This window comes from Strigops habroptila, chromosome 7, assembly GCF_004027225.2.
Source record: "Strigops habroptila isolate Jane chromosome 7, bStrHab1.2.pri, whole genome shotgun sequence".
Lineage (NCBI taxonomy): Eukaryota > Metazoa > Chordata > Aves > Psittaciformes > Psittacidae > Strigops > Strigops habroptila.
This window is the reverse complement of record NC_044283.2, coordinates 30408841-30432993: the sequence shown is the minus strand read 5'-3', so window position 1 is coordinate 30432993 and position 24153 is coordinate 30408841. Positions and strand designations below refer to the sequence as shown.

Genomic DNA, 24153 nt, shown 5'->3' with positions numbered 1-24153 from the left:
TCATTCATGGAGTTAAATAAATAAGGCCCCCAAAAGACTGATAGCAGGGAAACAAAAATCACAGCCTTGTTCTCCAAAATTGCAACTGACATTTAGGATAAAGGACTGTGATAAAATCAGGATCTCGATGGGGAGGAATTTGAATTTTTAAATCTAATTTTGATTCTCTCTGGAGTGATGCGAGAGCCACAAGATGGTGAATCCTTCGGAAAAAGGGATTAGTAAAGTAACACCCTGAAAGAGACTCAAGACTTAATCCATGTGCCATCAGAAATGCTGCTCCACCAAAGCTGCAGCACTTTAATGATACATTCAACAGCTGCACAACATCTGCACACTTCCAGCCAGAGATGGAGAAGTTTCACATCACCTTGTTAATTTAGGCACACCTGCACACACACACACATATATATATTTTATACATATATATATACACACACATATATCTGTTGTTTAGAGGGAGTGATGGGGAGGCAGTGGGGGTTTTTGTGCCGGTGACCGTGGCTGTTATTCAGAACACGTGTGGCTACCGAGAGGAGCCATTTGGCGAGCGCGGGGAGTGCGCGGGTGGGTCTGTGTCCGTGCCCGCCCCCGGGGCGGTGCTGCCGGCCGTCGGCGTTAAGCTCCGGGGGCTGCGCTGCTCGGAAAGGGAAATGTTGCTTTTGGAAAGCTGGAGAAATCCCCTTCGAGTGGGCCGTGAGGAGGGAAGTCAGTCACCTGGCGGTGAAGGACAGTAAAACAGGAGCGAAGGGGGGAATTTCTGCCTCTCTCTCTTCCTTCTCTCTTCTGCAAGAGATCCACCTCCTGTTTTCCTCCCAACTCTTTTAGCATAACCTTCAAAGAAGACCATCCCCTACAGACTTCCCTATTTTTTTTCCCTAGTATTATTATTGAGGGAATACCTTTAGCTGAGGAGAATTTCTGAGTCTATGCAGGAGTTGGGGGATTTTGTTATCTTGCCAGCAAAATTGTTTATCGCTAATGTCTTGCACTCACAGGGTGCTAAATTAGCTACCAGAGTAGGCATGACGAAGAAAGGCTTTTATCACAGAGTATTCCCTTCAGTTTGAACACATTTGCTCGAAATCTGCTGCATGATGCTGTCCAGAGAAGCAGGATTTTTCTTCGGGATGCAGCGATTCGCCGGCTTCTGAGCTTATTGCAGAAGAAAAAAAATAATCTTGAGTGGATTTTTTTTTTTTTTCTCTTCCTGTCTCCTCCTTTCATTGCCTGAGGACGCGAATCTCTTTCACCGGAGATCACCTGTCGCTTGAATCCTTAAGGGAGTTCTTTTTTAAAAAAAGCAAAAAACAAAAAAGTGAAATTTATTTATTTATTTAAACCGGTGGAGGCGTGATCGCGGAGAATGAGACTGAGACCAGCTGCCAGGGTTTGGAGGACAAGGCTGAGTTTAGGCTGGAAACTGAGAGACTAGATTGCCCCCTCTCTTTGGTGCTGTGTGGGGGTAGATTTTGGGTTTTTTTTGTTTGTTGTTTTTTTTTTTTTTTTGTTTGTGGGTTTCGGTTTTTTTTCCCTTTTTCCTTTATTTTTATTTATTTATATTTTGGGGCACAACTTCCCTCGTTTTCGCTCCGCTCAGTTTCGCTCTATGGACAGATCAGCAAATCTGGACACGGAGGAGCTCAAGGTAGGCGACCCGCCGGGTGCCGCCGTTACGATTTGGGTTGGACCCCGTCCTGTCCTCTCCGCTGCTGCCTGGCTGCGGGGGCGGGGGCTGCGCGGGGCTCCCGCGGACCCGGGCGGGGGGCGCGGAGCCGGGGGCAGGTGGGGGAGGGAGGCGCTGGTGGGCAGCTGCCAGAGCCGAGTGCGGCTTCCCTCTCTGCGGCCGCGAGCATCGTCATAATAGTAATAACGATGATGATGGTCGTGAGGGTGGTGATGGTGCTGCCCGTGTGCTCTTGGCGTTGCATCAGCGTTGGGGGTAGCGTCAGGCGCAGCAGTGGTCTCGCTCCGGGAGGAGGCGGCAGCAGACCTGCGGCTTTCCCGGCAGAAGTTGGCTCTTGAAGCCTTTCTCGCCTGGGCATCTCCTCTTCTTCCTCCTCCTTTTTCCCTCGCCGCCGGGAGCGAGGGGGAACACCCCTCCCTCCTCTCCCTCGGCGCAGCGCCCGGGTCCCCTCCCCTCGGAAGCGGTGGCAGGATGCGGGGCAGGGGGTCCCGGGGCCGGTTGAACAATAAAACTTTGCATTAGGATGGTGCGAGTGTGAGGATTCCCCCACCCACCCCGGCCCAGCTGTGGCTCCCTCCCCCCTGAAGGAGCATGCCTGAGAACGCTGAGCATGCTCCTTTGCGGAGATGGAGAGCCTGCCCACACCTGCTGTTAGCCTCCCCCAGCCGTGAGCGGAATTTGGCTCAAACACTACTACTAATAACATAAATCTCTCTCGCTATCTATACGGGGTGAAGCGGTGGAGAGGAAAGGAGCTTGGGCGCGGCGGAGCCGCCGGGCGGGCAAGCGGGGGGGGAGCGAGGGCCGAGCAGGACCCAGTTGGGCAGGGGGGACACGCGCACCTCGTCACGGGCTGAGGAAGCGATGGGAGAGCAAAGGAAAGCAGCCTTCCTCCCCGGCGCACGCCCACCCATCCCCGGGCCGGCCACCCACCCAGGCGCAGCGCCGGCTTCCCCGCGGCTGAGGAGCGCTCTCCATTGGGGAGGCAAACTCCGGTGAGCCTGAAGTGCTGCCGTGGGCTTCTTTCCTCCTCTGCCAAGCCAGATCTGAAAGTACTTCAGCATACTTGCGTGTGAGACGCCAGTGAATAAATAGATTCACCCCCCCAGTTTTTCTCGCAACCGCTGTAAATTCCCTAAGGAAAGGCACACCAGAATTATAGCCCTGCCTGAGTATTTGACGTGACGGAAGCGCAGGACACAGAAGGTAATAAAACAATCTCTTGCCTGAGAACCGCTGATTTCACAGCGCTTCAAGCACGGCCACGCCGCAAATCTGCCTGTCTGAGCCGGGGAGTCCTCTCCCGCCTTCCCCAGCCTTTCCAGGATTTACAGGAGACGGCTGGTGTGGGAAAGACGGGAGCCGGGTCTTCCAGTTAGGGGGAAGGGAGAAGTTTTATTTTAACGGATAATTTTTAAAGGGTCTTTAAAGAAAACATGTTTGTACTGAAAGAGGACAGCACTTGGCGTGAATTGTCCTTAGAGCCCGGGAGGCACGTCCGCTGCGAGCGGGGTAGGGGAGAGGAGTTTCTGTTCGTCTTGTAGTCCTCTGCGCGGCAATTAAGACTAATGTTTGCAGCGTGTACAGGCTGAGCGACCTTGAGCACCGCAGCATAGCTGAAAAGTGGCACTGCTCCTAAGCATCAGCACTTTCATCCCTTCCGCCTCCCGCCTTTCTCCTCACAAGAGCTTCAAAAGGAGGCATTTTTGTAGCTGCTGTTAGGATCTGGGTAGTTTTCTTGGACGAGCCGCTTTACGCACGATGCTTTTCCCGGCTTTCCCTGGTGCTTTCTTGACGCGTGGCTGCTGGGGAGTGATTTCAAACGCGTGCAGGGAGTGGCGGACACGGGAGCGTGGCCGCTTGCCCCGCGCCCCAGCCCGCGGCAGCCGGGAGGATTCCCCACCCGAACCGGACTCTGTGCGCCAGACAGTGGTGCAAAACAGCCGAACATCTTGCATCAGCAGTTTTGGGTTTTCCCCCAGTGTGAACCGCCCAGCCACTTTCCCACCGGTAGGAATACAGGGCGGGGGGGGGGGGGGCAAAGCTCTTGGGGATTGAAGCAGTTCCCAACTGGTGGCTTTGCTGGGCTTGGGCACAATAAAGAGCAGCTCCAACGCTGCTCTAAGTCGTGAACAGCTTTTGTCAATTTTTAGCTAGCCTCAGAGCATGGAAGTAATTTCAGTGCTCTGCTCCTTTTCGGTATAGCCAGCACAGTCCCTTGCCAGTTGTGTTCAGTGAGCAGGCAGCTGAAGGTCCTGAGGTGTCAAGTGAGCTCTCTTCCACATCGTACTGCACAGAAGACTTGTATGAAGAATGTCAGTTATGGTAGCAGGATGTTGTAGAACCACTTGCTAAGAATTTTGGAAGTGGGCTGGATGCTGTCTTTCATGTTACTAGGTTTTGTCCATTATGACAAATGTATGCTAGTAAGAATAAAAAAAGAATAATGGTAACTTCCTTACTAATACTACTAGTAAAATATGCTAGCTCTAATAATAATATGTAATAATGATATTGAAAATATGTAATACAAGGCTTTTATACATCTCAGATCAGGCATTAAATCTAAATTTCAAATCTTCGTGTTACTGCACTGAATGTAAGGAGTTCTGAATTATATAGTATCTATCTATAATGAATATACATTTTGAAAGGTCATTTTATGAAAAACTGAGCAAGTATCGTGTGCAACACCTGCTAATGGAGGTAGGTGTGCTTCCCCTTACTATTCCATGCACAAATTCCTGATGAAACAGGTCAGGACTGAAAACAGAGACTACTCTTCCAGAGATTTTGAGCTGTTCTGGTTTTCCTTTGACCTATCTCAGATGCATACGAGAACTTTCCCCTGACTTTTTAATTCACAAGCCTGTGGGGCTTTTGTTTTAAAGGAGTAGTACTGAAAACACAGATTTAGTACCACTGTCCTAGTTGCACTGTAGTCTTGGGTTTAGTGCTGTGAAGCACGTTCTGTTACCTAAAGTATATATGATTGTCTATACCTACGTTTTGGACATAGATGAAACTACGGCTTTGTGAGTATTACATATTTTATAGGGCTTTGCAATTTGAATATGTGTATAAAACATGATGAATTAACTTTGCATTTAATGGGTTCAGAACTTGAAGCATTTGTATTTAATTACTTGAAAATGTCTCAGTTTGGTTTGCAAAGAAGAGTGGAAAGACATTTTTGTTTGCTGGACCACTGTTGAGTTAAAATTTTCATTGACACTGGATGGGTTGTCACAGGTTTTGTCCTTCACTTCTCTCCAGTTGTTTGATGTACAATTCCTTTAACATATATTGCAACCATTTCTTTTATGTTGTTTAGTAACCACAACTTGTGGGAGATAAATATTCCTTGTAGTCTGTAAAACACTCTGATACTTTCCTGGAAGAAAGTTGCTTTTTAATGGAACATATGATAACAGTGAGATAATTAGCATGGTGGAATAAAGAATACCCTAGAAACCTTCCTTTATTACTTGAAGATGCTGGTTCAGTGAGAGATTTTCATTACAATCCCAAGATGTTATTTTTAATGGTGTGTTTAAGTGTCTTGGAATTATCACTTTTAACACACAAAAAAGTTAACTCTGAGCACTATTTCTGATTCATCTTGTAAGCATTAGCTGCATTTCTTTATTCAGTTCATGAGAGAATATTTATAGTCTGTTTATGGTTTTATGTTTCCTGGTGATATAAACCTACTTACTCAACATCCACATGAAGCTAGTCACAGATGAGGTTTTGTAATAATAGTCTTCCAATGCAATTTATGTGGTTTATGAATTATTTGATGAAATTCAAACAAGGAAACCACAAGAGTTTAAACGAGATAGTCAGTAATTTTGTGGTCTTAAACATGTAAATCACTTCCTATTTAAATTAACAGGAGAACTAATACCCAGAGGAGTTCTGTAATATTTTCATTTATTTTCCTTTTAAAAGAAGGAGCCAGAGAAACTCATGTGCTTGGTGTGGTGTGGGAGGACTTTGATGAGACTACGTAGGTGGTTATATTTCTGTTTTAAGCTAGTCATTCCATAATGAAAAGTATAGTACTCTATTACGCTTAACATTCTTATGAAAGTCTGCTTCATTTATTCATGTCTCTGCTTGAGACATTGGACAGCTTAGTGTGGATACTAATGGATTTGTCTTCTTAATGCAAAACCTGCTCTCTCCTGCCCTTCCCTATCTACATACCTCCAAGAAACAGTCATGGTTTGCTAGGACCCTATCAGCAATACTCAATATTAAGACAATGAACCTTTGCATTCCCAGTCAGAGATTTCAGCCTTTAAACCATTCTTCATGAAAGGTCAAGCTGAAACAGTTTTAAAGTAATATACATGCAAATTCCTTTTCTCTGTGTGCTTATTGTGGGATTTCGTCTCCATCTCCCAGTACATATAAGGACTAGACATAGTTCAGGAGGCTGGAGGGAATTCTATGTGTAAGACATAGTTGTTCAGCAGACATAGAAAAAAGGTCAAGACAACGGCAGTGCTCTGGTGGTACGCTTTAGAAATTGTTCTTGTACTATCGCTGCCGAGAACCTGTGGCCGAACTTTTTGACATTGTACATTACAGCTTTGCTAAGCTCAACACTCTTTAAGTGGAAAATACATCAAAATCTGAAGGCTTGGTTAAAGGGAGAAAAGCACTTTCTCTTCCTGTTCTTCCTGACTTTTGGGATAAATATTGCTGTGTTTTCCTCTGCCACTATATTCTGCACTTTGGAAAAAATAGATGTTAGAGATTTACATAAAGGTTAGCAGCACGTCTTTCTGAAATGGAAGAGGTTAGTGTGTGATGCTACTGTAAGCTGGGTTGTTTCTATAGGTCTAAACGTAAGACTTGGAGACAGTGCATAACTCATGCAAGAGCCTTTCAGAGTCTAATGTGAAGACACATTTGGGTGTACAAGTCGTGCTTTCTTACTATGTCCCTTAGCTGTTTGGAGGTTGATATTGCCTTCACAGGTTCCTGATTAGGCCATGAACAAGATTCTTTGTAAAGTATTACGGTGGAAATGTCACAAGAGACTTTTCCCGTGAAATCATTTCGCCTCATGTTATTTTATATAAAATTTATCATGTCCAACATAGTTGTTTCTATGTCCTCTAAGGAGCTAGCATTCCAAAAGACAAAAATAAGGAATCAAATAATTAAAAAAAAGTGCACTGAGTTACAAATAGACTTTTCTCACTTTGACATGGAAGTTCTAGGGTCTCTCCATAGGGCAGTCTCGTTTCCTTCTCTCTTCCTTCAAAAGAAATCTGGATAACATGGCTTAGAAGTTGTACCATACTTTATTTTGAAATACTCTGTACACTTAAAGAGCTTACATAAACCTACATAATGCCCTGTTGTACTTTTGGCTGTAGCCATGTGTAATAATGCCATTTGTAAACCCAGAATTACGTATCAGTTCAAGAATGAAGATTGACATCTATTAAGCCATCAGCTCCTTTGCTAATTCTAAAATATTGTATGTTAACTCCTTGTTCCACAATAACCCCCTTCTTTGTGAAGAAAGATGTGAGGTTGCTATCCACGAGCACTGGATTTTTGTTGGTTGTCACAGGAAGGAATTACTGTTGGTGAAGGCACAGCAGTGAGAGATGCAAAATGTGATGCTTTATTCTGGGTTAGCACTATTACTGCAGCTAATCACACAAAGCCAGATTTACAGAGGTACTGAGTAAGTCGAAGCAAGCTTGTGGTGTTCAACAACTTTTATAAAAATAAGTGTTCTGTCTGTACCTCCCGTCTTATATTTCTAGGTAACACGTTCAGTAGGATTGCGTGATTTAACTCCTGGGTATTTGCACTGCTTGAAAAGTACTATATGAGGACAGAGTAGCTTTCTGCAATTCTAAATTAGCAGTGCTTTGTTAAATCAGTGCAGTTATATCAGCAGAAGTACATCAGTTATATGTCTAAAATCAGTGCCACAAGCAGTAGAATGCCTCAGGCATAAAAATCTGGCCGTTAGCTATATTTCTCTGTTTTATCAGTCCTCTTCAGTTCATCTGGGCAGCATGGTCTGGAATTTATAGGTTCCACCTTCCTGCTCCTACAACTCTTGAACAGACAAATTATGTTAGTAAAGGGAGGCAGCTACTACTGAAAACTTGCTTCCTTTCCAGGTTGTAAGAAGGTAATCGTGCATTTAGTGGAAACACGTAAACAAAACCCAATTAATTTGAATTTGTGCTTTCTAAATGCATTGTTCTTTGTGCCACGATCGGGGTGGAAAGTCCACATTGTTGAACTATTTTTGCTGGTTTTGCTCTTCAGGATCACTGTTGATGATACTTGTACTTCTTAGTTATGTAGGTTGTTGTCTTCTCAAAATGTTCATAAGGTATTTTGAGTTGGATTCAAGAAAAGAGAAAAACTTGCTAACTTCGTATTTAACAGAAGAAATGCAATTGCCCTGCTTCAGCAGCTACATGGCACAACAGCTGTTTAAAATCAGTATAGGTTTTAATTAACATAGAATGGTTTGGGTTGAAAGAGACCTTTAAGATCATCTAGTTCCAACCCCTCTGACATGTTCAGGGACACCTTCCACTAGACCAGGTTGCTCAAAGCCCCATCCACCCTAGCCTTGAACACTTCCAGGGATCAGGCATCCACAACTTCTCTGGGCAACCTGTTCTAGTGTCTCAACACCTTCACAGTGAAGAATTTTTTCCTAATATCTAATCTAAATCTCCCCTCTTTAAAGTCATTCCCCCTTGTCCTATCCCTACATGTCCTTGTAAAAATTTCCCCTCTAGCTTTCTTGCAGGCCCCCTTTTAGGTACTGAAAGGCTGCTATAAGGCCTCTCCTGAGCCTTCTCCAGGCTGAACAAGCCAAACTCTCTCAGCCTGTCTTTGTAGGAGAGATGCTCCAGTCCTCTGATCATCTTCATGCCACTCCTCTGGACTCACTCCAACAGGTCTATGTCCTCCTTACGTTGGAGGCCCCAGAGCTGAATGCAGTACAACAGGTGGGGTCTCATGAGAGCAGAGAAGCAGAATCACCTCCCTCAACCTGTTGACCACTCTCCTTTTGATGCAGCCCAGGATATGGTTGGCTTTCTGGGCTGCAAGCACACATCGCTGCACATTCAGAAAAACCTTAATGGAAAATCAATTTACTTAAAATAGCAAAACTATCTGATTGGTACATTGGTAGTTGCTATATTGTGATGTGTTGGTGTAGCTGAGGAAAAATGCCATAAACCACTGAAATTACAACGTTATTTCCATGTGAAATTATTCAGTAATACTAATTTATATTATTTCTAGTTAAAGCTAGTCCACATGCACAAAGCACTCTATAAAGCTCAGCCCTTTTAACTAGTTGAAGACAAGTAAATGAACAGCGCTAAAGGAAGGTTTCATGTCTGCTCAACTTAAGAGTTACATTTAACAAATTGCCAGTATTCACAAAACAATCAAAAATAAAAGTAAAAAAATAAGAAAGTGAGAGCCTTTGCTGCTTTATAAGCTAGTATGTTTCTGCACATAGATCAACAGAGATGACAAAAGTTGAAAGGCAGTCTAAAATTTCTGGAGTTGCCTGTAATAAAGAAGACGACCACCAGGTGAATTAAGCTTTAGAATCTGGGTTTTACCTCAAATTCAATTTAAAGCCTTATAATAGAAAGGATTTTAAATCCGAACTTGGAAAAATGCCTAGCCATCACACATCCAGCCTGCATGCTGTGTGCTGGGAGGGGGTCAGGGCTGGGTAGTCCCCTCTCTACTCTCTGGCTTTCCTCATTGCACTTGTGACTTGCGTATAAACATGGTTAGGCTGTAAGCAGCTTTGGAAGTAGTCAAGCCATTAGCAGGCTCATTATGAGAGCTCCAAGTCCTTTATTTTCCAGGAACATTAATTATTTCCTTTAGGAGCTGCTACGAAGAAGGTGCCTGCAGTGCAGCAGAGGCTCAGTCCTGGAAAGCAGTCTGCAAAGACTCCCACTTCACCCACCGGGCACTGAGTGTCTGCAAATGCCTCAGTTTTCTTTAGTAATGCTGCTTAGGCGCATCACACTAATGACTAACTCATTTGCTTGCATATTTCCCATCTGGACTGGGAGGAGTATTTTAGGATTTATCCTGCTTAGGGGCATTAATACTCATCTGCCAGGTATGTTAAATTTTCCTCAGGTCTGTGATCCAATGAGAGTATTCAAATGATGAATTCTTTGTAAGCATGAGTTCAGCACACAATATTTTTAACAATAACTGGTGATTGTAGCACAACTTGGGTTGTTTTTATTTTGAAGAAAAGATTGAGCCAATTTTCTGTACTCAGAGGGACTGCTTGGTCATCACAGTCAAGTAGAACATTTAAGAATGTGAATCTCAGTCTGGTAGAGAAACTGCTGTCACAGTTGTAAGGCTTCAGGAGATATGTAAGATTTCAATCTGCATTTTTTTTGTGTGTGTGTGTTAATTTGTCTTGGCTAACTCGGGAGTCTCCCTGCTGAGCAGGCTGGCTGTTGTAAATCCCATTCACTGGTTAATATATGTGTGAGGAAGGAAATAGAATGATCTATGTCCCAATAAACAGCAGAGAGCATTTCAGAATGCATTACAAAGAGACTGAAAGTTTTTCCGAGAAGAACACTTAGCCTTAAAGCTGAAACTCATGGCATCATTTATTACTACCAATAGTTTGAAAATTAGCTGTGGGTAAGTACAAATTAGGAGCTATTATTTACTAGAAAAATACACTCCTCCAAAATGACACAAAATCCTAACCCACTCTGAAGTTTAGAAGAGTTCAGCCAAAAAAGAAAAAGACGAAAATTGGGACTAAGATCCATCTGTGCTTTGTTTTGCTTGAGTCATCACCAACAGATGGCAAATACTCTATAGAAATCACTCAGCTGAGTTACTTCAGTTTGTGGGGTAAGTAAGGCGTCTACCCTTAGTTCTAACCTTATACACTTTGTTGGAAATACAGTTTCCTCTGGAGGTCCAGACAGGTACCAGCACTCAGGCTTATGCATAATTATGCCTTCAGATATAGTACCTGTTGTGTAAATATTGGTAATAATTATCTTCCCTTCTATTTGTTTTGAAACAATAGGTTTCAGTCCTAACACAAGACTGCCTAGCTGTGTCAAATTTTATAGGCAGTTGCAAAAATAGCTAGCAACAAGCTGGTGTTGACTGTCACTTCTTGTAGGACTCAAGTTGACATCTACTATTTCAGGTATATTTCAGTTTAGAAATATTCTACATGCCGTATCTCAATGACTTTTGCAGTTGAGCAGACATGAGATGAATGTGAAAACTGCCTATCATGTAGACTCATGTTCTCACTTAATCTTCATGCAGAGAAAATTATTATTCCATTTCATCAATGTTTTATTAGATTTTACTGAAAAAGTTGGCAGAAGAGTATAAGTCTTCAGAGACTTAACAACAAGTTAGTTAGTGTGTGCCGTTTCCCCAATACTGGCATTGACATTCGCATTTCGGTAAGTATATCTTGTTTTCAGCGGAACAAGATACTATTTTTAGAATTGATCTCATACTTTCCTTCATTTCTCCCCTAACTCATTATGAGGTGCAAGTGAGTATGTGATTGGAAAATGATCTATTTGCCCAGAAGAGACCTCTACCTAGTTAAGCTTCCTATTTTTCTCAGTATTAATTTAGATGAGGTAGATAATATTCACTGTTCATGTAAATATGTCATCTACCCAGTCTACCGAGACCACTTGCACTATTGCCAGTAAAATTATGGGTATGTGAGTAGTGTCTCTGTGTGTCATGATAAAATTCCATCATACTGCTGACAGACATAAACCAGAAGGCATCCTTTGCCAAGGTGCTGTCTGTTCTATTGAACTTGGGCTTTTGTAAGCTTTGATCAGTGAATGAATGTATCCGGTAGGCAGCAAACTGCAGCATGATGAGCACCTAGGAGAGGCTAGCACCTGATATGTCAAGAATTATAGGTTATATTGAGTAAAATTCATTTCAGTTTTGGGCATATGCTGCTGTATCAGACTACAATGCTATTATTTTGTAACATATATACAGAGCTTGCCAATGCAGTTTTAGAATAGCCAAGTGAAATGTAAAGATTTCAAGTTGAGAGGGAAGGCTGATCGGTGCAATAACAAATGACAGCACAGTGACCATGTGCTGAGCTGGTGGCAAACTCAATGAAAATGTCTCTATGGCTATCCGCACTATTGTTCATGCTGATGCCTAACTGACAGACCTTTATTATTCACATATTCAGTACTATGTTTTGAAATATTTTAAAAATAGGATAATAGAATGTTATTGTGTGAATATAATTCAGTAAACAGTGTGTGTGTAGCATGTGCAACATTTAAATGCATGTAAAAATAAATGGTTGAAATTTATTTCTCTTGGTGCTAGAAAACTCAATTGACTACTCAGAAAATTTGTAGGAAGCACCTGTCTGTGGACATGGGCTTGCATATGTGCTGATGGAAGCAGAAAATCCAGGAACCCATGAAAGCAGCTGCTGTTGCTATTGTCAGTATGAGTTGGATGGTGTTAAGACAGAAACTCTCTTACTGTCCCAATGGAATGTTAACACGAATTGGTATGCAGTGTGTTTTATAGTTTTCTTATCTAAGTGTAAGCTCAAAACTTGGGCTCCTAGGCAGTGAAAATTTCCCCTAAATCTATCCTTGGGACCCATTTCACTTACCTTATAGTGGCTATTATTCTAGAGAAAACCTGTCCTCTTATGTTGAACAGGTGTACTTTTCTGTTTCACATAATGCCAAACAACTTTTTTGCTCCCTCACCTTTTAATAAAGAGCTAACAGTACTAGCAGAGACAAGCAGTTACAGGTATCAATATTATTTCCATTTGGGGAGAATATAGCTTATGTTTGCTCTTAATAAAACAGAGTCATGTGTCTTTAAAACAAAAGTATACTTAAATTGCAGTTTCTGTGATTATCATCACATCTTTGTCTACGTGCGTAAGAAAACTGATTTACATCTTAAAATGTAGATTTAAAAATAATTGATCACAATGCCAAAATATTCTATAGCATTGATATGTAAATGTTTCCTGCATATTCACATGACTCCACCTCCCCCCCCTCCCCCCCCTCCCCGATAAAGTCAGTAAGATGAAGAGGAAGGGAACAGGAGAGGACGACAAGATGCAAGTCTACTGGAAGAAGCCAGTAGCAGAATGCGAGCCAAATGAGGGTGCTTTCCAGTTCTGTGCTTTTCTCACATCCTTATCTGACCTGCTAGGAAGTTGCACAGATTGAGTGTGCTTAACCTTTCTAGCAATGATAAAGTGCCATAAATTTTAATTTTAGGGGGGATGAACACTTATAAACCAAGATCCAAAGTAAAACGTAGCTGAGTCAGCGGTAGTGTGAGATAGTAAGCTCTGTTGGAGGTCTGGCAGTAGGCAGCTGGTAGCTGGAACATCTTAAAGTGGATCACTACACACAAAACAGAAGTGTGCAACTACAGTGTTAAGAGCTCTTTCTGCATATATTTTTCAGAGTGTATGTGTGCTGTGAGTTGCCTGTTGACTATTCACATTGTTCCAGAATTTGGCCCAAGAATCATGGCATAAGGACAGATGGTTGGTACATATTTTACAGAAATTGCCTGCTTGCTGCAGAAGGTTATAATGGTGCTTTGGTTTCTTGCTTCTTTTATTCTTATCATTAGATGTCTGGTTTAAATAAAGAGGTCTAAAATTGCATTAGTGTTTTTTATCTTCTGGTTTTGTAAACTAAAAATAATAAAAAATTTGAAAGTTTCAGTATAAAAAGAATGGGAAGCTAAATAGTATTTCCACTTCAGAGAAAAGCCCAATTTCCCTTACCTTGCAATGATTTTGGTGTTCACTCATGTATTTTTACCCCAGTAACATAGAAAGAATTGTTTTTTGGAAAAAATGTATCTGAAACAGATTTAAATGTAACGTTAGAGTACAAAACATGAAACAAGAAAGCAGAGTTAAACTTTTTAAACAATCAGATTTATTCTGCGCACAGCAGTTACTTCTGCTGTCAGCAGGAATAAACTTTACTGCTGTTGGAAACTTGTAAAAAGTCAAATGTGTTCCTGTAAAATGCCTTGTCAACTGCAAGTAAACGAGACCACATGTTTCAAGAATCAGGCATCTCCTTATTTTAGTATCAGTAAGGTTTGTGTCCTAAACATCTGCTTAGAAATAGTTACAAAAATATGATTTGAATGAAGAGAAGGAAATGCTATGGTCCTGTGCGGCAAAGAAATCCTGCTTATTGGCTTTCTGAACTTCCTCAGCCAGAATACACAGGATTCAGCAGTTTGTCTCATAGAGACCTGAGAGAGGCCTATATCCAAAAGTTGAACTGGGATTAATATGAATATCTTTGTGCTTGTTATTACACTTCAATAAAACTAATCGTTATATCAGTACAAGTTGTATCACAGTTAAGTCTAATGACAGACACAGTCCCTGTTTTTTGTTAGGAAAATACCTTCTGTGAACCTTTCAGGGGGAGAGGAGAGAGGAGGAGGAACGAAGAATTGACCTGTCCGCTCAATTTATGCTGTTTTAATACAGAGACAATTAAAATAACTTTTTTTTTTTTAAATGTATTTTTAAAAAACTATACCTTTTAAGGGAGAGGTAAAATTGTAATGCATCCCTCATGTACAGTCCGTGTCAGGATCAGTTGATGGGTAGTTTGCTTTTATTGGTACCTTCTTCTGAAAAAAAAAAAACAAATGAAAACCTCAAAGCTCTAAATTTTCCCAGGCCAGGGATAAGAATGAGATTGCAATGCTTTTACTGGGATAAATCAGGTACTACTAACAGAATTTCAATACCAAAGGTTAATAATATCATCATCAGTAGCTCTTGAAAGAGACCTGACTGCCTAAACTCAACTTAATTTTAAACACTGAGACGAGTCAATCAGTATACACCTAAAAATACGCATTGAGGGATGTGGTTTGCATACATTACAGCCTTGTTTTTCTTTCTAAGCTGTGAGATATTGAATTCTTTTGTTCACTTATTCAGGAACATAGGCACATGTGTATTTCTTTGTAGTGCATGGGTCAGCTTGTTGCTGGTCACTGGGTAGAGAGAGTTTCTAGGGGAAGGACAAGGCACAGAGAAATAGCCTTTCACTCGGAATTCTGCCCTTCCTGTCCAAGTGTTAAAACATCTCTTTCACCAGGCTATTTGTTCAGTGATGGGGGGATGCTGATGAGTTGAAAACGTAAACGTCAGCTCAGCCAATGTACATTGACTGTGGCCTGAGAGGTTAGAAAGTGGGCTCATTTTCCCATTTTTACGTTTTGCAGTATCAGTACTGATAGCCTGTAACATTTAAAGTGGCTAAGGGCACGGTGGAAAGCAAAATGCAGAGATGTCAGTAAAGCCACCTCAGTACTCTTGGGAGAACTGTCCTGGGTCATGACTAAATCAATATTTCTGACCAAGTGCCAACAATTTTGGCAAGGCTGTGTGAAGGAATAAATCTGTGGAACTTAACCCTTTTCTAAAAATTTTAATTAAAATGCCAATTATGAACTCCAAGTGTATTTTTATTTGCATTTCATGGAGCCCAGTGTTGGTGGTGCAGGGAGGAACCTGCTTTCACTCAACACTCTTTATTACACTTTCTGTTTTGAGTATGCAATGATTAGATTTATGTTAGTAAATATCTACATAGGCTGGTAGAAAAGGTTTTTCTGTTCATGGTCATAGGGCAAGTTAAGAAAAGTTTTATTTCCTAGACATCTGTTTTGACTATCAGCCTCAGAAAGAAAATAGCTCTGGACCTTTTAAGTTGCTTGGAAGAATAAGATTTATAGAAGATAATGTAGTTACCTATTGATTCCTTGAAAGCAGTACAGAAAACCTGATTTTAGGTGTGATTTAGAACATAATGAATTCAGGGAAGTTGTAGTTTTATCAAGGGTGTCAGTCTTGAAATTTTTCTGAACAGTCATTCTGAAAGACTATCACTAGCTAGGCCAAATAATTCATACGGCTGCAAAATATCAGCAAAGAAAAAGAGTTTGTGCCAAAATACCATAATCATAGAATAGTTTGAGTTGGAAGGGGCTTTTCAAGGTCATCTAGTTCCAACCTCCCTGCCATGGGCAGGAGTAACTTCCACTAGACCAAGTTGCTCAAAGCCCCGCTGTCCTGATTTTGGCTGGGATAATTTTCTTTCTAGTAGCTGGTGTGGTGCTCTGTTTTGGCTTTAGTCAGGAAACAATGCTGATAACACACCGATGTTGTAGTTGTTGCTAAGTAGCGCTTACCCCTATAAAGGACTTTTCAGTCTCTCATGCTCTGCCAGTGAGGAGGCACACAAGCAGCCATGAGGGAACAGAGACAGGACACCTGACCCAAACTGGCCAAAGGGGTACTCCATGCCAAAGCAGGTCATGCCCAGTATATAAACGGGGGGAGTCACCCGGAAGGCACAGATCACTACTCGGGTCACACTGGGTATCAGTCGGCAGGTGGTGAGCAATTGTATTGTGCACAGTTGTTGGTGATGGCAAGTGGGTGGGTTGTTGTTTGCTTGATTGGTTTCTCTCTCTTTTTGTTATTTACATTATTGTTAGTAGTAGTAGTAGTAGTAACAACATGAATATTATTAGTATTATATCATACTTTATTTTAATTGTTAAAGTGTTATCTCAACCCACAGGTTTTTTACCTTTTTTCCAGTTCTCCTCCCGATCCCACTGTGGTGGGGGGGAGTGAGCAAGCAGCTGAGTGGTACCTAGTCGCTGGCTGGGCTTAAACCACAATACCCATCCAACCCGACCTTGAATGTTTCCAGGGATGTGGCACCTACCAACTCTCTGGGCAACCTGTTACAGTGTTTCACCGTCCTCATTGTAAAAAATGTCTTCCTTACATGTAGTCTAAATCTACCCTCTTTCAGATTAAAGCCATTACTCCTAATCCTATTTCAACAGACCCCACTGAAATGTTTGTCCCCATCTTTCTTATAAGCCTCTTTTAAGTACTGAAAGGCTGCAGTAAGGTCTCCCCTGAGCCTTGTCTTCTCCAGGCTGAACAAGCCCAACTCTCTCAGCCTGTCTTCATAGGAGAGGTGCTCCAGCCCTCTGATCATCTTTATAGCCTTCTCTGTACCTGCTTCAAGAGGTCCATATCCCTCTTGTGCTGGGGGCCCTGGAACTGAACGCAGTACTGCAGGTGGTGCCTCATGAGAGCAGAGTAGAGGGGGAGAATCACCTCCCTCAACCTGCTGGCCATGCTCCTTTTGATAAAGCCCAGATACAGTTGAAACTTAAGGGCTGTGAGCACATGTTGCTGGCTCATATCTACATGGTATCAGTTCTTGGTCTTCCTCTAGTTCTTACATCTGTGGGATATATGTAGGCCCACTTGTAGCTCTCCCTGAAGAAGCAGAATAGAAGAAGCAGCCACATCTGAAGTGGCCATCAGGTGGGCCATGCCTCCGCTGTGAGTGAGGTTATGGTAATGAGATGAGCCTCTAAGTTAGTGGATGGCTGGCCTGTTTTCTTCCCAAATTCTTCCATTTCTGAGGCTTCTTTGGCATAGAAATTGAAATTAAAGTTAATACGTTGCATCACATATTTAGGAACTTAAGAATTTGCTTCTGGGAAAGGCTTTTGTTTCTGATCTTCTCTAAAAAAGGCAAGTTCTACATGAGACATCTGCTTTATCTACACAATTAGAAGGGAAGATCATGTTCTGTTTTACAAATACATAAGCAGAAAAAGACTTCCCTTCAATAGCATACAGCTGATACGGATAATGAGAACTAAGTATAATAAGGATAATACAAGATCTTTGATTTTGTTTAGTTTTATTGTCCATTGCTTTTTATGTTACCTCTTCTGAATTAGCTTTGTGGCCTTTCAGTAGTTTTCTGAACAACATTCCTAAGAAAAAAGGTTCTGCTGGCCAGTTTGCTAATATAGTGTATTATATTAGCTGAACCAAAGCCACCTCTCTCTTTGAATTCTGCTCTCCTAAATGTATAATTCTTCAACCCTTTTCTAAGTAGTATATGTATTAAGCAGTGCATGTAGGTACATATAAGGCCATATACATATGCAGCTTTATACGTCCGTAAAATTTGCCATGTTTTCTTATTTTTATTTTTTAAACTTCTTTTTGACAATAGTGCTTTAAAAGGCAAGTTATTGTAGAGTTAGTCTCGGTTTACATCTGATTTTATAAGCACTCATCAGTTAAAGAAGGAAATTTTTTCTGAGGTTTTTAGATATTAATTTTCAAGACTTGAAAATATGAGCCCTTTATGGTGACATGATTGCAAAAGAAGAAATATTCACAGGAGATGAGAAAAGTTTTCCTATGTCATGATCAGTGAGATAGGTACCAGATTTGTGTTCATTGACCTTGTTGCTGTCTAGGAGCTTTCTTCTCTACACATTCTCATTAATGGCAGCAGAAGTTCAATCAACACATAGTACCAAGGCACCATGTGGGTCTAATTACTGCAACAGTGTGCATATGTGTGATAATGGGCATTTTGTAGCCAAGAGCTTAACAACAAAGACAATAGGCATCAAAATTCAAAGGTCTCGACAATAACAGGCAAGGACACCTTAGTTTTCAGTAACTGCTGTAGCAGTTAATCACTGTGAGGATCTTTTGATTCAGTCTTTCCTCAGCCAATGTTTTCCTGAAGAGGCAGAGGGCTTCGTTTCCCATGTACCTTCTGCTTGCCAGCAGTGCCATGGAAAGACTGACCCACGCTCCAGGGAGGTGTTGGAGGGCAGCTCTGGCTCTGCTGCAGCTGTCTCCCATGGGGATGCAGCACCTGTGTCATTTCAGCACGCTCTGGCTCGGATACCCTTCCTTTCTAGGTTGTAAAAGCAGCTCTGCTGGGAAGACAGTGAGGTCTCAGGGCATGTTATTCTCCCTTTATGATAACTGCAAAGGAAAGCAGTCCATCTTGCTGCCTTTCTCTGGCTTGGGTTCCTTGAAGCATCTTCCCTATCTGCTTGAAGGTGGCTGAGTCTTCCTTAACAAGGTGGTGGGGAATTGGTGTATATGGAGGATATATTCTCCCTGCTGCGAGCTTCATCTCAGAAGATTAAGCTTCGACTCAGCTTCAACTCAGAAAATCAAGCACAGGCATATATTTTACAGCTCATCATTAGTTATAGTGGATGGAAGAAAATGTAGGCTAGTCATAAAGGGCAGTGTTATAGCTTTTGCAGCCATGTCATCAAAAATATTCTTTCTTTCTTGCACTGAGCCATTTGCAGTCTGTTATACACTGAACAGAGATTTTATGTCTCCTTTTTCTCTCAGTTTCCAGGAAGGAAAACAAGTGCTCTGCTTCAGCAAGTGAATCCACCCATGATTGTGATATATATACAGGCTATGTGTGAGAATTATACCAACAATGACTGTTTAGAAGTGCTCTGCATGCAGATGCCACATAGGGCATTGAAAATGTATCACATAGTTATGGGAAACACAATGGGAATCTTTCTGCAAGTGAAATAATTATATTTTAGCCACGTTGGAACCAAACAATGTAGCTAGTTCTAAGTCTTTATTCACATGTAAAAAGATCATTTACGCATTGTAGTGCACCCTTGTCCAAATAATTGTTCTGGAATATTGTATGAAAGTTTTTGAACAGCTCTGTAATAGCCATACTGTTGGATGACAGCAGTATCATTAGTAGTCTGCATAAGTATTTCTAACGATGTGCAAATTCATCTTTTATTCCATTGTAATTTGTCACAGTTTTCACCTTCTGTGTATTTCAAGAGAAATTAACTGTACTTGAAATGCTTCCCAGGCCCAGTCATCTCCACGCAAAGGTTAGATGGTCTTGTGTTGATGTATGCTGGAAGTAACACCATGTGCTGTTCAGGGTCTGTTTATCTGGTGATGAGCAGCGTTGGGTAAGGCAACAAGAGGCATCTCTTAAAAATGCCTAATATGCCCATTTGAAATACTTTTGATATGGTCCTTCAGTAGAGGTTCTTAAAACTGTTAAACATATGAATCCTCTCATGAACGGTAACTGAATAAAAGAGAGGACATATATAACCAGTGTCACTTCTCCAGTGTTGGAAATCGAAGAAAATATCCCTACATACTTGTTCTGTCTTTGCATGGTGTCCCCAAGCATCTTCTGTGATGACCTATTATTTGCCTGATCTGCTGTGGCTGTTTTTGTTGTCCTAAATGACTGAACAACATTGCTGCTAATGCCTGGACTAACTCAAGTATCTTGAAACAGGAGCACCTTGAAAAATACCCCCCAGTGAAAGTCTGAATGAGCTTGGTCTGTTTAATTTAACAAACAAACAAACAAACAAACAAAAGACTTGATAGAATGAAGAGTCACTTTGGCATATTAAAGGACTTCATTGTAGTGGAGAAGGGCATAATAATATGCGGTCAGGGCATGAATGTAAACATATCCCCAACACACACACGAATTTAAAAAAGAGAGCATTATTAGCTGCTGGAGTAACTTACCTGGCAAGAGATGAATTGTCTGTCCCTTGACGTTTACAGGTTGAGACTGAATGCCTTTCAAGATGATATGCCTAAGGCAGTCATAAATTATGCTTTAGTCTAATTTATGTTACCGGCTTAATATGAGTAAATAAGGTAAATGGATGGAATAAACCTGTGACATTGAGAATAATTTAATTGATCCTTAAGACATTAAATATCCAGAAAAATGGAGTGATCTGAAAGTCTGACTGAAACATTAACAAAATGAACCAATGTTTGCAAGTGCCGTAAGCACTTTTTCAAATGGGCTGCAGATTTTTTAGTAGGTACGTGCAGAGTAATTAATTTTCTCACTTTTTATTTTGGCCAACGTATTGTGGAAAAGATAAATTGCATTTCTGAAAGTAGTGTGGCCACCCCAAAATCAGCTGAAGTTATGTGCTATAGCACCTTTCACAGGTACATGTGTGTAGTATACAAATGGCAACCGTGGCTTGAGTTTGATTGCATTTGTTGTGAAGCTCAATTTCTTGTTGACTTTTCCAGAAGAATTCGGTTGCACAAAGATTTACAAAATACATTTATAGGACATTCCTTTGTCAAAAAGACATAGCATCTTTCATTTGGAAAATGTCCTTCTAGAATCTAATAGAAAGTATTTTCAAATGGTAACAGTATTCTAGGCAGAAATCCAGAGCACTATATTTGCTGCTTGAAAATGTAATTTAGGGGTTGTAATATATTCCCTAATTAAAAATATCATGCACAGTAGTGATTTTATTATTCATTTATTATCTGGACCATTGAACTAATATGCAGAAAAGCAGCATTTTCAGGGGCACAAGTGAAAAGATTCTCTTTCTGTTTCTATAACCAAATCATTTGCTTTCCATTAAAAGGGACAATATTTTTTTGTTTGTTTGAAAAATAAGGACTTACTATACCTTGCTCTACAGTTATGGTTAGACTTTAGCTAAATGGAGATTATATTTCTTGTCTGGAGGAATATACAGGATTACTTTTAAGACCTTTTGGTACATGGGTAATACTTAATAAAGGTAAATAAATAGGAGATTGAGAACCAAAATACATACTATGTAAAATATCTCAGGATTTTTAACTGTAAGAGTAAAGCTAATTTTCAATCATTTGAAATAAATTGGAGTACATAAAAATCAGAAGCAACTTTTTCTCCAGTCATTTTCTGTTGCACCAAGCCTACAAGCATAAACCTTTGCTTCACATGTATTACAAGTTTTGTCTTTGTCAATGACAAGCTGAGTCAAATTGTTACAGATTCAGGCTGCAGAGATTTGGTACTGAAGCTCGGACTGTAGCAGTAACACAGGTGGGGTTTGCAGGTCCTCAGTTCAATCCCTCTAGATGGCCCAAAGGCATAAATTGGCATATTCTTCTACATAGCAGAATATACTGGTGAATAGTGTAGTGTAGTATAGTATAATATAGTATAGTATGGTATAGTATAGTACAGTATAGTATAGAATACATAGTGTACAAAATCCATTACATACTTTCCAAAAATTTGTCCACTTTTTCAATTGGATTAAGTGGTTTGATGTAAGATGTTGGGCTATTCCCTCCTAAAACACAAATACTGCTGCTTTTCCTCTCCTGAACATTCAGACACTAACTCTATTTAAGACACTAATCATTAACACCAAGTTATAAAGGACGAGGGTTTATTTCTTCTGAATTTAATAGACCTGCTTTTCATTTTCCAGAAAAAAGCACCATTTATCCAGATCATGTTTTCTGAATTTTCATGGCTTTTTCACTACACATCTTTTAACTAAAATTTCTCTATCTCTGCTTTCCAAAATCCTGAAATCAAGAACTCAAGAATTTCTTTATATAGCACAAAAATGCAGTCCATTTTCAGTTTCTTAATAAATTGGATTATGGTAAAAAAAAAAGATATTTAGGACAAATAATTTGGAAAGCTAAAGTCTGAACCCTCAAACTGAGCAACATTGCTAAATATCATTATTTTTATAATATAACCAAATTTATAATGACGTTTATGCAGCCGAGTTCTGATTTTGATTCTAGTCTAGCTGAAACAATGCAAGTTCCAAACTTTTTCTTCCAGACTAATTGTTTGGCTCATGGCAAGACATTGTATTCAACAAATGTAGCGTAAAATGTAAGGATTATGTGGACAAAGCTCAAAGGTAAACTCGGTGTTCCACTCTGCTGACAAAACTTGCTTATTTGTCTTAAAATTCTGAGCTGTTACACTTGAATAATTCTCTTTTACACAACAAAATATATCTGGAGTATTACACAGCATTTCTAAATTTTCTGTCAAACACAACACAGAAATTATGTTGCGCTTTTATTTGCTGAGTGCTGTCTCACAAAGAAGTAAGATACAGAGAGAAGATAGCCTGAAGCCCAGGATATCGGTATGGCCTGTGAGTGCTGTGGTTTTTCTCAGTGTGAGTTTGCTAATTCACATATTAATTGGTGTTCACATATCATCACTTTGTCATTAGGAATCCAGTTACGGCATTCAAGCGCAATGTTAGGAGGACTATCTCACCATATTTTCTGTTGGCACAGAGTATTTTTTCTTTCTATATAAAGAAAAAGTAAGACCATGCAATACTGAAGGGGAAATACCAGTTATAAATGGCTATAAATATACATGTGCACAAAATTTTTTTATAGTTCATGTGCTAATAAAATTAAAGAATAAACTTCTGTACATACCTCTTAAATCCATTACTAAGTACAGCTTTACCTTCAGAGAAAGCCAGAATAAGCCATTTATTGTTGTCTAACACTAGGTCATAACCAGCAATTTTTTTCGTTCATGCTAAAGTAGCTTAACCCATTAATCCTCATGTAAAATTTAAATGTTTATTAGACAATTAAAACATGGCTTTGTTGTGCTCCTGTTCTCTTTCTCTTTCAATATACACCTGATTTATTATTCAACAAATTTTGTCTTTCCTGTTTTTTCTTTCAGCATTGTAACTCTGCTGCTTGAAAATCCAGATGTATGTTCTAGGTGATACTAGGGAAAAACAGGTTTTCTTCTGGCTGTACATTTTAAGCAAGTGTTTATTACATTCAAATCTGAATTTCTGTCTATTTCAGATTTCTTAAATGAAATAGCTAAATGTTATTTATTGAAGGTTTAATGTTAATCCTTACTTTATCAGCCAAAATATGCAAAATAATTGCAACAGTACCTGCATTAGCCCCCCAGAATGTGGACTTGTGGTGGAAACTAATACCTTGGTGTGGTAATATGAAAAATTCTTGCATGATACTTATTAAACTAAAGAGAGCCAGGGAGAATAATCTCAGAATGGTGTAAGATGACATGTTCTTTTATATAAAATGAAAAGGGTGAGGGCATATCTGCAAGTACTTTGGAGGAGAGTTTTAAGATCTAAAACGATCTCGTTAATTGGTGATTTGGTCTCAAAAGCAGGATGCAGTTCAAGCAGGACAAATGCAAATTACTATGCTTCAGTAAGAATAATCAGCTGCAGAATGAAAGATAGAAATTGGCTAGGTAGGCAAAAGTTGCCAAAAAAATATATGGAGATGTTTTATTGAAAGGGGCACCAATTGCCAAATTCATATTGTTGTGAGGGGAAAAGGAAAAAAAGAAAAAGAAAAAATCCCAAACATCTGGGATCCTGGTTTAGTTATTACACTTCAAACAAAATACTGTCCAGCTGAAGTGACTGTAAAGAAGAGCGTGGAGAGTGATCAGAGGTCTAGAAAACGTGACGTGAGGAAGAAGGAAACAATCTGTTTCAGGCATCCAGTGACAAGAAGGAATGAGCTAATGTTGCAACAAGGGATTTGTAGACATTAAGAAGTATTTTCTAAGTAAGATCTGGGGTTGGCTGAAGAGAGCTGTTGTGGGGTATTCATCACTGGAGTTTTTTTGCTAACTGGGTTACACAAAGGCCTGTGA

The 24153-nt window shown here is 40.4% G+C and overlaps 1 protein-coding gene across 11 annotated transcripts in view; it reads left to right on the top strand.

The window, feature by feature from the left end:
- The first annotated feature begins 663 nt into the window (after nucleotides 1-663).
- Nucleotides 664-24153, top strand: part of SGCZ (sarcoglycan zeta) — a 494888-nt gene continuing 471398 nt past the window's right edge. For all 11 annotated transcript variants that reach the window (XR_003992315.1, XR_003992314.1, XM_030492658.1 and 8 more), the window contains exon 1: nucleotides 664-1648. Coding sequence is in view for 9 of the 11 variants with exons in the window: in XM_030492658.1 (XP_030348518.1) it covers nucleotides 1610-1648 (39 nt within the window). In the remaining 2 variants the exon portion in view is untranslated. The remainder of the gene's footprint in view (nucleotides 1649-24153) is intronic.